Raw genomic sequence first — 13,952 nt, forward strand, 5'->3', positions numbered from 1 at the left:
AAGTCAGTTAAGGCGTACCGTAACGAAATTCCCGTAGCGCATGCATCGTAAATTTACGATACGCAAGGGGGTAAGTTGTGTACTTTAGTGCGGTAAGCTTTTACATACGCGATTACGTTATAAACGCCGAGCGACTTCAACTGATATAAACTTCCGTAGCGCGTAATTGTTAAATCAGTTCTACGTCTAGTTTATAACAAATGTAATAAATATAAATAATGTTATGTAAATTGCTACTTATTATATATCATTTCTAAACTTGACTTTATAACAGATACGACATAAGTTTCTATTGTTACTTTTTGCTGAGTTACATTAATATACGTACTCTTTCAGCGATAAAACCATCCCAGTTAATATATTAAATTTAATTTTCAAAGCGTTAAAAATATTCCCATTCGAAATTAGAACACTATAATAATTGTATTTCAACCTAGACATATAACGTTATTTGTATGTTAATAACAATATAAAATGTAACAAAACGCAAAATCATTTAAAATAAACCACACACCATACGTGTACACCCGACGCTGTATACGCTGCCTACTCCACTATCCGACCACGATGCGATCGCGATTTCGCATCGCAAAACAAATACAATTTCACCTTAACGTGTAACCGTCGAACAAGTCTAATCATACATATAATGTTAAGAATTTTTAAAACCATGAAACAATCTCTCGTGGCTCCATAGGAAATAAACGATTTAACAATTTGCAATATGACATCATATTGCGCCCTCTGGGGACATTTCTACGAACTACTATGTTGACAAATGATTTGACAACATCGGTGAAAGCGTTATTTTGAGGCGGTAACATATATATAAATAGAAGCAATTATTTGTCGTCCTTTGCCGAACAGTTACTGGATAGAATAGTCTTAAATTTATACTAATATTGTAAATACGAAAGTAACTCTGTCGTTTACGCTTTCAGGGCTATACTACTGAACCGATTTTTTTAACGGTATAAAGTAAGCTTGAACACCAAGGAAGGACATAGGCTTTTTATATCTAAAAGCTACGAACACCTCTCCTAGGGCTCGGATTAAGCCACGGGCGAAAACTAGTTTAAAATAAACATTTCAAAATATTCTCAAATATATTCTTTTAGGGTTTGTTTCGTGGCATCCTTATGACTGTATGCCGTGTGTTATTTAAAAGTTGTAACTTTATGTTAGAGCTTTCTATCATAAACTCAAAACTTATCACAGAACGCAATCTAGAAATGTCATAAAGTGATATTCCATGAGATAATAACAATAACATTCAAAGGACAACCGTCAAAGTTGTGTGTAATCAGTTGTTTGTCCATAGTTCACAAGAGAACCTAAGTAATTTATTTCAGAATAGCACTTTCAGGAATAAAATGTGATTTTCTTGAATATTTACATTACATTACATTAGCAGCCTGTAATATTGGGAATATTACTGCTGGGCCTCCACCTCCTCTCCCTTTGAGGAAAAAGTTTGGAGCATATTCCACCACGCTGCTGCAATGCGGGTTGGTGGATTCACATATGGCAGAATTTCGTTGAAATTAGACACGTGCAGATTTCCTCACGACGTTTTCCTTCACCGCCGAGCACGAGATGATTGATGATGATGCTGATGATTTGTTTTGTGTTAAAATAAAAGAGAATCTATATTTCAGGTACATGTTTAATAATATGTATAAAGATTGTTCCCTGTTACAATATTAACCTAACCTAAAAAAGAACATGTGATATTTTAACTAACCTTCAAAGATTCAGCAACACGCAAAGGGGCTTTAAGAGAGAACTTTCGTGCTTCCGTACTTAGAGTTGAATGAATGACGATGATCTTTTTTATTACAATAAACTATCCGCCGATCTAAATGCAGCCGTGTAACGACTAGCTGTATTTTAGTGGAACATTTACGTCTGCATTTAAAACTTAGCTTCACGTATATATAGTATAAGTATATTAACTCTTTAAAATGTTTAAAATATGTTCTAGATTGAAGAGATTCTTTCAGATAAAAACTCCAACTAAATCAGTAATAAAAAATAATGAAGGTGATTGCCAAATATTTATGTTGAAACTTTATATATAAATTTTACTAGTAAAATATTCACATGTGGACGATGTCTACTAATTATTCGCGGTTAGGTTTTATACACGTTTGTTTTATGTTTATCGTATTGTTTGTTTTGCTTTAATTTTCATCAACAAGCGGGGGATTGCTTCTATAAACATTCAACACTAAATGGTGGCAGTGGATCAGTATGTTATTTATTGGTTTAACAGTTTATAAGCTACTAGCTCTTTACTCCGTACAAGTACCTTAGTAACTTGATTATATTCTGAGATAATCTTGTATGTAGAAAAAATCATAAAACAGTCTTTCTCCGTTCAGTGTATCTATTAATTCGAAAATGTACTTATTGAGAAACGAACACGAACGAAATATGTGTCCTTCTGTACAAAGTTTAAGTTGTTATTGATATTTATGAAATAAACTTAAGATAATATGATTGTGTCTTTTATTTTTAAAGTGTAAATTCCACTTACAAGGAATATTTTGAAATATTTGCTGCTTATTTCAAAATATTCCGCCGCAAGTTCTTCATAAAATATACTTTGCAATAAGAGTATACCTACTTGAGAAACAAATAATCTTCAAATAATATTGAGTGTCATATTTTTATTACAACAAAAAAATTGATCACAGAGGAGATAGATAATTTTATTCCTTTATTATATTAAAAGCAGTATATAGCAAATAATACAAAAATACATGCTGAAAAATTCTATTAACATCGCTACAAATGCTGCAATTACCATAAATACATCTATAACAATTACTAACAATTATACAGAGGTAACATGATCGCAATGTTAATGACATAAATATACCTTGCAACAATTACATCCCTTTAATACCTGATCCTAGTCGTGAACAAGTGTTATAAAGACCAGATTCTAGACTTGTGGCCACTCGCAGCAGCTTACTAAGATTCTTAGCTCTTAGTGTGCAACTTTGTAGTGAATATATAAACAAATGACAAGTGGTGCTTAACTTTAGGAGAAAATAATATTATGTATTAACTAGAAAGAATTACTGAAATAAGTATCAGCTATTTTTACATAACTACATAAGCAGCCTGTAAATTTCCCACTGCTGGGTCTTAGCCCAGGAGGCCTTAGCCTACTTTCCCTTTGAGGAGAAGGCTTGGGGCATATTTCAACACGCTGCTCCAATGCGGGTTGGTGGAATACACATGTGGCAGAATTTCGTTGAAATTAGACAAATGCAGGTTTCCTCACGATGTTTTCCTTCACCGCCGAGCACGACATGAATTATAAACACAAATTAACCACATGAAATTCAGTGGTGCTTGCCTGGGTTTGAACCCGAAATCATCGGCTAAGATGCACGCGTTCTAACCACTCGGCCATCTCGGCTCGTATCAGCTATAGGTCACAATAATTACAAGAGAATTAAGCATAGGTTAGCTATTTGAAATAAAACATGAACGTTTCTACGAGTAAGTGTTTATAACTAACTATTTATATAGTAAAAGCAAACGCACTATGAACAGTAGTTCTATAAAAGCGGTTAGTTTGATCTTATGAGAAACACTTGAAGACGTATCAAGCAATTACATTAAAGCAATGATTGAACAAAAATTTGATTAGAAGCAATATATTACAATTGCCTTAATTGATTCGTTCTGATTTCTTGGTCTAGTTCGTGTTATTTAAGACTAATGGTGTTTTTCAATGAAAATTTTTTTAACGTTTCATTGTTAAGTACTAGACAATTCTCTACGTTTAATAAACAGGAACTGCGCATCGCCGGATATAAGGTCACAATTGTACCTTCTTTTATTATCGATGTGAATAATTATACATACAAATGATACTATGCTCCACTAATTCGTAGCAGATTAGCGTGGTTGAGGGAACAATAAACCTTTACCTCAACTGTCTTAGACCAGAAAATATTTGTGTTTTGTTACTGAAAACACTCCAAAACTGCCATTAACGTATGACCTTCCATTGTTCAGTTGTGCCCTAGAAATAAATGTAATATTTTAAATTCGAGGTATTTTATGTCTAGGTGGATTTCTAATAAGTAATAATAACTCGAAAATACTTTTAATGGTGAAAATCCGAACATTTCCAATACATTACATGACAGACGACAGATGCATCTCGGGTGGAGGAAGCCGCTTAATCCTCTCTCGAAATAATGAAAGAACAAAAACACACGTGACGTTGTAACTGTCTCGTTGAAATAATGCCAATAATAATCACATGGAACTACATTTATATCATTTTAAAATGATTAAGAAAATTTAAATATTTGTTTCAAACAGTTAAGATATCAAATTTTGAATGAATCATATGTAAAATATTTTGTCACTTAATGTAAAAAAAAATTCATAAAATTTAAGAATTTTTGTTGACTTACTCAATATATAAGCAGTCGCGACTAAAATTTATCATACTGAATTATTAAAGTCTGCTTTAATAAAAGTACATTGTACCGCATCGCTGGAGGCGATTTCAACTTGGTCGGCCACGTTATCTCAACAACAGTTTTCGGGTTGAAATTTTTGGACCGGTAAATTTTTCGTGGTTGGAATTTTTTTTCGGTAAAATCTAGGACACTAACACGGTTTACAGAATCGTTGGACGTACGGCGATATGTCAACCGTTTTGACAAAACGCTGCCGGCCACTTGTTTTTCGCCCGCAAAAACATTATTTAATTCGACAGTTAAACCGATTTTCTTATATAACAACATAATATGTTACAGTATATAGCAAATAGTTCAGTCAATTTTTACAAACGTTAAGTATCATCAAAACAAGAAGAACGCTTGTAAATATCTTGTTTTATATTTCATTTTATTCAAACTAAAAATTTTAATTTCATTAGCTATAGGAAATGTTAGGAAAAAATTACAAAAAACAATAATAATATGTTTAAATAAATTGGATATATGTAAACAAATTTATATCTTCCTCAATTTCTCTCTAATTTTCGTTAACGTCACGTTTAAATATTATCGTTAGTAGAGAACGAGCAAATTATGTTTACAAATCCCTAATGGCTTATCAAGCGTTGCCTTGTCTTTCAAAACGTGGAAGTTTGTAAAACGTGTGCGTAATTCGGTGACAAATTGCGCTTTTCGCAACTTCGGATTGGAGGTTTATATAACGATAGGGATTTTCGAGATGATTAGTAACTTTTGGAAAATTGGAAACAATACAATAAAATAACTCTTCTAAAATTATTTTATTATAAGTACACGTATTTTTTTTTACTTAATAATTGGGCGAACGGGCGTATTGTCCTGATGGTATGTGGTTATCACCGCCCATTGGTACAGCAAAATATTGATGCACCTTGGGAATTAAGTTAACCTTGAGCCTGATATGCTGGCTCACTCACCTATCGAACCGGAACGTAACAATTTCTACCCAGACGGGCTTGCACAAAGTAAAAACAATTATAATTTTATTCCTACGATTACATAATTGTTTTTTCTAATTAGCTCACCAAAACTTATGATACAGAAATGTGTAATAGTGAAGCATGTGTCAAAATCTCTTTTATTGGATAAGTTTATCGGAATTATAATAACAAAATCCAATAACCTAATATATTTACTATGAAAATAGGTGGAGCTGGAATATTGATATTGTAACATGTGTAAAATGTTCCTACTAAATGGGTTTCTCTTAGAATTTTAAACATTCAAGAGCTACAGCTATCTAACATATCACAAAAAAATCAATACGAAACATTTTAATCAAATGAAATAATAAAAAGAACTTAATTGTTAAAACTGAATACAGCCGAATATGCTTAAGAAAGTTTTGACGACGAACGATGTAAATCATTCTACTGAACGTCAGTTGACAAAAAAAAAGTGAACCCAAAACATGTGTACGACATTAAGTATCATTGTATAAAGAACAAAAGCACGAGAGTCCAAGCAAACCAAACTATGCGTTTAGATTTCGGTCGTGACTCTCTTTCAACTTTGGAACCATTATTCTTTATCAACGCCAGAACCAACAATAGATCACATTTAGTAGAATTTTATCAAAGGAATGCTAGTTTCAACGGTGGAACTAAATACGGTATTTATACAAGTAAGCATATTATAGTATCATTCAACATACGCTATGTGTGTACATGACTTTTTTAAAGCAATTTATATTAGGAATAAAATCATATAGATCTGCACAACACGCAAAATAAATAAATCTTTTCAGTTACGAAAACGTAATTTCTTAATTTTCCATAAAAGCATTAGGTCTATAATTATCTATTCTGTAGATGGAATAAGCCGATTCGACACATTTCGACAGTTTAAAGCAATTTTTTCCTTCAAAGTTTTGAAAACCTCAATCCATTTGCCATTCATTGCCGTACTAAATACGAATAATAATGAGAAGGAGAAGTGGTTACATTTGTAACTGTCAACAGATTCGGGCCCATTTTTGGAAGTGATGCGTTAAGACGGCTCTTTACATAATCCTTTGACTAACAAGGAGTGGAACTGAACGAGCTTATTATTTATTCTTCAATGTTGAAGATACTCGTAAATACCATTTCTGTCATTGATTTTAGAAATGATGTATCTGTCAATTATCTTTATGTATGTTTTTTTAAATATATAATCTGTTTAAACCTTCTTCTTTAAATTGGCAATCATTAAATACATTAAGCTACATTTTGTTTTAGTATTGGAGCTTATTATAAGAGACGGGAGATGGTTCTTAAGCCAGGATATTATTTTAGGTCAAGGCTTTTGCTTGTATTGCCTATGAGTATAATATACAGAAGTACTATGACAATTAAAAGATACAACTGTGGAATTAAATAAAAAATAAATATTTAAAAAATAAACTCTAAGTTATGGAGTATACGGAAAGAATTTTACTCTCGGATATTTTATGCCGTGTGGCAAATGCAAATCCCTAAAGCATTTCCTTAACTTACATTGATTGACAGGACAGGCGTCGTTTCGGCTAATCTATAGTGTCACTGAGTGGAGATTAAGAGAGCTCTCCATCCATTTATGCATGACCTTCCCCATCCCGAGACACGCTTGAGAAAGTCATCTACAAGGGGTACATGTATTGTATTTCAGGGCTCTACAATGTGGATGGCAGGACACGAAATCGCACAGCTGTGCTCGACGTTATGTTCGTATTCGGATTTTGTTTCAAAACTATGCATTTACGTATCCTTATTAATAAGAGGACAACTTTTTCATAAACATACCCTTACATAAACATACATAACATAACTCAATCATACCAGATTAGATTAAAATCTGATCCTGTTTTTATGATCTTATATGATTAAGTTATACTATGGTGCTCATCATATTTTATTTTGTTGAAAATATAGTTTCGTAACTTATAAGCCACTAGTTAGCCCGCACCTTCTCACGCATGTTGGAGGAGGCGGACGTAGGTTTATGTAGGTTCAAGCTTTGTTCATGCCAAATTTCATCGAATTCGGTACAGTGGGCTAGCTGTGAAGGCGTAACAGACAGAGTTACTTTTGTATATATCATATGTATTAGAATAGATTTGTACAAGGTAATTAGAAATTGAAATAAGATGTAATATCTGAGTAAAAAGTCAGATACATATATTTACCACCGTGTTTACATTAAGTAATCTAAAACGATGATTGCGATATGTAAGCGCCTATTTCGTGAAAGCGTATGTAAACAATCTCGAATGTATTTTACTTTTTTCGTTGGAATTAATCTCAAACGAAAAGTCCTCCGGGAAATTGATGGCGTGAATTTTTTTTTTTTCTACAAAACGAACTCTCAAACGATCGTACGTTTCTCGAATAATTATGGAGACGAAGTGAGAAAATTAAGAGAAAAAAAAAACGAAATAAGGCAATCGATATCAAAGAGATTTTATCACATTATACTTCTACACTTAATTTATAAGTAACGACTCATACTTCATCTGTCATTTAATATATTCTCCAAAACAAATTACTATCAACGTCGAATACTAAATTTGTCACTGACCTTACCAGAGGCCAGGGAGGGAGGCTTGTTTAAAAATAATGCTGTTATTTGCTTATCACCCCTTTTATCAAAGGTTTATATAAAGATAAAGGTATGGGACCAAATAGGACATCAATCAAGGGTTTCTGTCCACAAAATTGATATCCATGCCCCTCCATTTATCACTCAATCTTGTGATTTGGTTGGTCTTGAATTTACGACGTGGGCGCATTTGAAGATAAAATAGAATATGTTTCATTATCTTAAACTAGATTAAACAATCTGTGTCAGAAGATCATTTATCTAATTTTGAATAACTTGTAAAAAACTTTTTTTTTTTACTTTATAATAACTAATTATTAAATAAAATTAAACTTGTTTAGGAATTAAATAATACAATATCAAGTTATTATATCCGAATAAATAAGAAATTTAGACTGACGAAAAAACTTTAAGTGACATTATGTAACAATAGATGGCGCTACGTGTAGCAAAATTCATTCCACGAGGTTCTCGGCGTGACCAATTGATTCCCATTCATCGTAACTTGTATCGTTTGTAATTCATTCTAACCGATCATTTCTTGCATCCGAGCATAATCAACAAAATAAGCGTACGTTTTAACAGACAAAAGACATGAAGATGTAATCAGAAAAATTACCACTAACGGATAAACGGATACATTGATATCAGTAAAATATCGATATCAAAAACATCAGCTGTACGTTATTTTGTATATGTGATTTAATTGGCGTTCTAAATTTATATTCTTTAATGAATGGTTATCAGTTACCTTCTGATCAAGTTACGAGTCTCACTTGCCAGTTGTCGAAATCCCATTACACAACAAATAAAAGCAAACAGGCTGGCTCGTCAATCAATATCTTACTAACATAAGCCTCTCAATATATGGTAATGAGTGTTATCCATCCCGAGTGTATTGTGGTAGAAAATTGAAAAATAGTGCCGACATCTTATAAGGAATTCATTTATTCATTGGTGCAGATGGGGCCCACAATGAGAGGTGTAACCCAGATTTACCATATTTTGGCTGTAAAATAAACAAATAATCCTTAATGAAAATATCGAATTGGAAATTCACCTAACGTAATTCACTCTCGATGGAGGCTTCAATCACCTTGATATAAATTTAAACGTTCAATTTTGATAATTGTCTTAATCGTTAGAAAATATGAATAGCTTGTTGTTTACATAATATATTTCAAATAATAAGTTGGTTATTAATACATATAATAATTAAAGTTGGTAATGTTTGAATAGGGATTTTAAGCTGCTTTAATAAAAAAACCTACTCAAGTAAAAAAAAAAAAAAACCAGTGAACGGCTTTTCTCAGAGTGCGACAAATATGAATCGGTATCATTAGCAGAATGATTAATGCTTAACCCAATTTCGCAGTAAACCGACAGATGGCTACCACTCGCTGCCAAACTATCGCATTCACTATCAGATTCGTAATTACCGAATATGAGCAGCACGTACACTATCAAATTAGTCTTTTGTTAATCTGTTATAGGCTTTGTTGATGTTTATTATGAAACTATCATAGACTGATTAACATGAGTCTATTCACAATGGTTATAATAAAGTGTCTATTACCATTAGGTGTAATGCTTCATTGAACCTTTAAAATTTTATATATAATTTTTGATGTTGTAGAAATCATAGTCGATTGAATGTAATGGATTGTTTTTACAATCTTGCAATATTATCCGAGTCATATTTGATTATTTATAAAATTATTGAGAAATACGGCGTTGTTAAGAATACATTAAAATTGACACATAACCTGTATAGAGATATTTCGCAAGATTGACTGCCTTCAATTGCCTCCGAGCATCATAATAAAACTTCACAAAAAGCAATACAACAACCGGGGTCCTTTAAAACCAATTTGTATCGGCTTTACGATTACTCCGGACCATCAAACAAGGGAGATATTGTGTTTTTATGTCATATTGAGTTTAATCGTCTAACTTACCATTACTTTTTTTATATGTTATAAAATTAGTATTAGTAGCATTCTTCTAGAGTTGTTAATTTTTTGATCATCACGTGATATTTGTCAATGTCTGAGTCATAAAATTCTGTGTCAGAAATAATTTAATCAATGATCCATTAATATTGTAGATGATGTTTGTCATTCAACGCAAGTTTGTGTTGATGCGAATGAATATAATTATTTTTGGTCACCCATTGTGTCTTCTAGACATGATTACAGATTAAAGGTTCGAATTTCTGTAATAATTACAGATGTAGTCGGTCGTAATGGTGTACGCAATTAGGGATTGTTTTTGTATGACGAAATGATGTTCTGAGAATTGTTTGTTAAACACACACGTGGGAGTTTTGTTCTGAGTGCCGTTTGGATGCATGTGTCGACCTCGGGTTAAATTAACCGGAAACTTTAAGGGATATAGTTAAGATTCCGTGCAGGTCGGCTGCAGTCGGTAAGTAAAACATACCACCCCACAAACAGCCATTTGAAATAACTCCGCGTGTGAATTGTGTTTCTAAATTCAATAACTGTGATTTACAGTCGAAACATAACAAGAAGTATAACATTAATCATTTGGAACATTTTCTCTAAAACTAAATACTGTAAAGTATTAAAAAAATAATACGCATTTTATGTCACGAGCGAGGTAATATTCATTTATAAGCAAGTAAACATATTCAAAGTTATAGTTAAAGGAAATAAAATAGAACAATATTCTATTCAATTCGGTTAGAAATCTAATACAAATGTAAATTTAAGCATAAACAAATTTCCTTTGCCGGTAGCAGATAATGTAATCGATAAAGATGAATCTCATTTAAACCAGAATGCAATACGACGTGACACTGCATTTTGCTGTCAAGATACAGACAATACCTAGTAAGGTAAAACTTATTACGTACCTTATGAGTTCTTTCTACCTTATTTTTAATGCTAGTTTTGTTAAATACGAAATAATCATAAAACCAAGATTCGTTCAAAATTACTCAATGTAAGATGTTTCAATTCAGTCCCGTTTCGTATTCGGTACAATTTTTCATGTGTAGGGACACACGTGAATTTTTGTATGTATCTACGTGTATGTTTGTGAGTCTATGCTGAACAAAAACATAAAAATTGAAGAACGATAGATCAAAATACAACCTATTTTAACATCGAAGTCTTTATCAACTTGTATGGTTTCCTAAAATGAACGTATAAGAATAGGAGATGTAAATTACGTAAAAAATGAATAGAAAAGGGCGGAACCGGGCTTGATAGTGAACTCATAATAGCATCGTGCGTGCTCGATAGAGCTGCAGTCACGGTATCGCATGGGTGGTCTTGCGGTTAGCTTATATCAATACATTTTTTTACTATTTGCGTCACTAAACTATGTTTGTCTGAAGGTGTTGGTACAACTTTGTGTAATTTGTTTTCTTTATTGGCTATCGATCTGAATGGACAAACAACATTTTTTGCTTCTCGCTGTTATTTGAATGAAATATGATTTTAAGTATTTATTTGTGTAGGTTCGATTTTAAGTGTTTGTATTGGTATGGATAGGAGCGAAAGTGATACTGGAAGTTTGGAGTTATTTTCATTATTGCTGGGCTATGGTTATGATATATCAATTAATAGTTTCCAAAATTATTTGAAAGAAGAATTGAATAACCTAATATGAGCAATAAACACAAGGCATCGTGTGATTTGTAGAAGAGGAAAAAAACAATAAGTATTACCAAACAATAAAGATTGTTCATCTATGACTCATTTTTTAATGAGAATGACGAAATAAAATGAACCGATTGTTTACTAATGAATAAATCTACATAATATAATAGTTTTAAGCTCTAGTGTATTTTTATAATTATGCATCTACCATTTAACTAATTACTTTATTTTTTCGTTTTTAATTAATTTTTTACTACTAAAACTATATTTTTCTATTACGTTCTATCCTAAAATATTCTTGTCCCTAAATCCTACGACACGCGGAAACATGAGGTATTATTGAATTTAATAAATAAGATCTGTGCTTTCGTAACAAATTATATTTTCTCAAAACCCTCTTTGGTTAAACTTTCTCATAAATTATTGTGTAACAAATTTAAATGGGACGAGATTTAGTCGTGTCTTTAGAAGATTAGTACTTCCATATTTGTTTGAAGTGAAAATGTAAGTAGAAGTAGTCGAGTTTAGTTGTAAAGATACGATTAACGATTATAATGTTTTACTTATATTAAATCAAAGTAATTAAAAAAAGTAAATAATCACAAACAAACAATCACTTGAGTTTGTGGACCTTTTCTTATAATAAAATAATTAAACGAAGTAGACTATAAAAGAACGCAGTACGTATTTTCATCGTTCACTTCCGAAAGCTATTTAGTAATAGCTTCTTATCCTATGTAATCCTTCTCTTTAAAAATGGTGTAATTTATTTCAACGAATCAGACGTAGGATTCTTTGTAATTTTCAAATACGCTTAGCATCGTACAAATCGTGGCGATTTCGTCTAGCCCTTTATCAGCTTAATTGAACGAAATCATCATCAATTTGTTCGATCGTAACATCGTTCTTGTTGGTTTTAAGTTATCTTGAGAAAATAAAATAAAGTAGTCACTGTAGTTGCTCATTAGCCGTAACGTGCTTATCTTAAACTGATACAAATGTTTCTGTTACGACGCTGCTTTTAAACAGCGTTTGTTTGTTTGTATCATTACCCTAAGCGTGTTTAATTGTTTTTAATTACTTCTTATGTTTCGTGGAGTCTATGCTTTTTCACTTCTTAAGAAATTTATAATAAATTTAGTTAAAAATATTTTTTTTTCTTATTAGATTTGCTATGTTTCTAGTTACAGTTACTAACAACGTTATAATTATATATGTAATAGTGTAATAATTAATTATTAAGTAAATTATTTTATAATTACTGAGAATAATATGAAATCAATTTAAGCTTAAAATTATTAGATTGTATCATTTTCTTTCCTGTTAAATATAATAATTATTATTTTTTATAATGAAAGTGCTTAAAACAGTTCATAACATAACCTAATATAATAATCTTAGATTCATAAGAGTTTATGAATGAAAAACAAGTTCGAAATCTTTCAAATCACCCCTACATTTCGGGAAATCTAGATATAGGTTGCAGCAGCCGCAGTGCGATATATTCGTAATTACTGCACAATTTCGCTAACAAACCGTAACACTTACGTTGATCGAAGAAGCAGCGGTCCAGACCATTCATAACGTATGCAACCGCATAGTGCACTTAACACACAATTTTTTTTTATTTGTCACGTTCACAATCACTTATGGTTATAGCACTGAAAACAAATCACAGCGATGTTCTAACTCGTTCACTCCACAACGTCAGGGCGGGTGCATGGGCACCGGCACAGGTTTTCCTGGACGTGTTACCGTTGCGACGGTCGGCGCGCGACTGAAGTGCGCGCGGCGCTCCAGCCGGCGGGTTGTGGTGGGGAGGGAAAGGATGCGTGCGTTCGGAATCCACTTCCCACGTGCTCTGCGCCGTCCCTTTCTTATGGGACGGGTTAGCTTTTTAAAAGCGCGGGCCGTCGACGCATCGATATGCCCGGGGCGATGTTTCTCAGTAACCTTGTTTATGCGTACTGCAGCTAATAATAACACGCGAATAACACTCGCCGCGTTTGTTGTTGTTTGTTGCGTTTTTTATTGCACTTCACTTTGTATGTTTGAGTAAAGTTTCTATCTTGTGCAATGTTTCGCGGTTCGCTTTCCGGTTAGGGGCGTTCGATTAAAACATGCGATATGTTAACTCAAATAGAGTAGGTAATTTTACCACAACAAAGAGATTTTGTAGTGGTAAATTAATTGTTCTAATTGAATTAAGTAAAAAAGCACAGCGCAAAATAATAATGATGATAGCGCTGTT

At 32.4% G+C, this 13,952-nt stretch overlaps 1 protein-coding gene across 3 annotated transcripts in view; it reads right to left on the minus strand.

Annotated features, from left to right (window-relative positions):
* LOC125077546 (teneurin-m) overlaps nt 1-13,467 on the minus strand; it is a 207,842-nt gene extending 194,375 nt beyond the window's left edge. For all 3 annotated transcript variants that reach the window (XM_047689465.1, XM_047689464.1, XM_047689462.1), the window contains exon 1: nt 13,250-13,467. In XM_047689465.1, coding sequence (XP_047545421.1) covers nt 13,250-13,283 — 34 coding nt within the window. In that variant the 5' untranslated portion in view covers nt 13,284-13,467. The remainder of the gene's footprint in view (nt 1-13,249) is intronic.
* Between the last annotated feature and the right edge of the window lie 485 nt (nt 13,468-13,952).

This window comes from Vanessa atalanta, chromosome 4 (genome assembly GCF_905147765.1).
Source record: "Vanessa atalanta chromosome 4, ilVanAtal1.2, whole genome shotgun sequence".
NCBI classification, from domain to species: Eukaryota; Metazoa; Arthropoda; class Insecta; order Lepidoptera; family Nymphalidae; genus Vanessa; species Vanessa atalanta.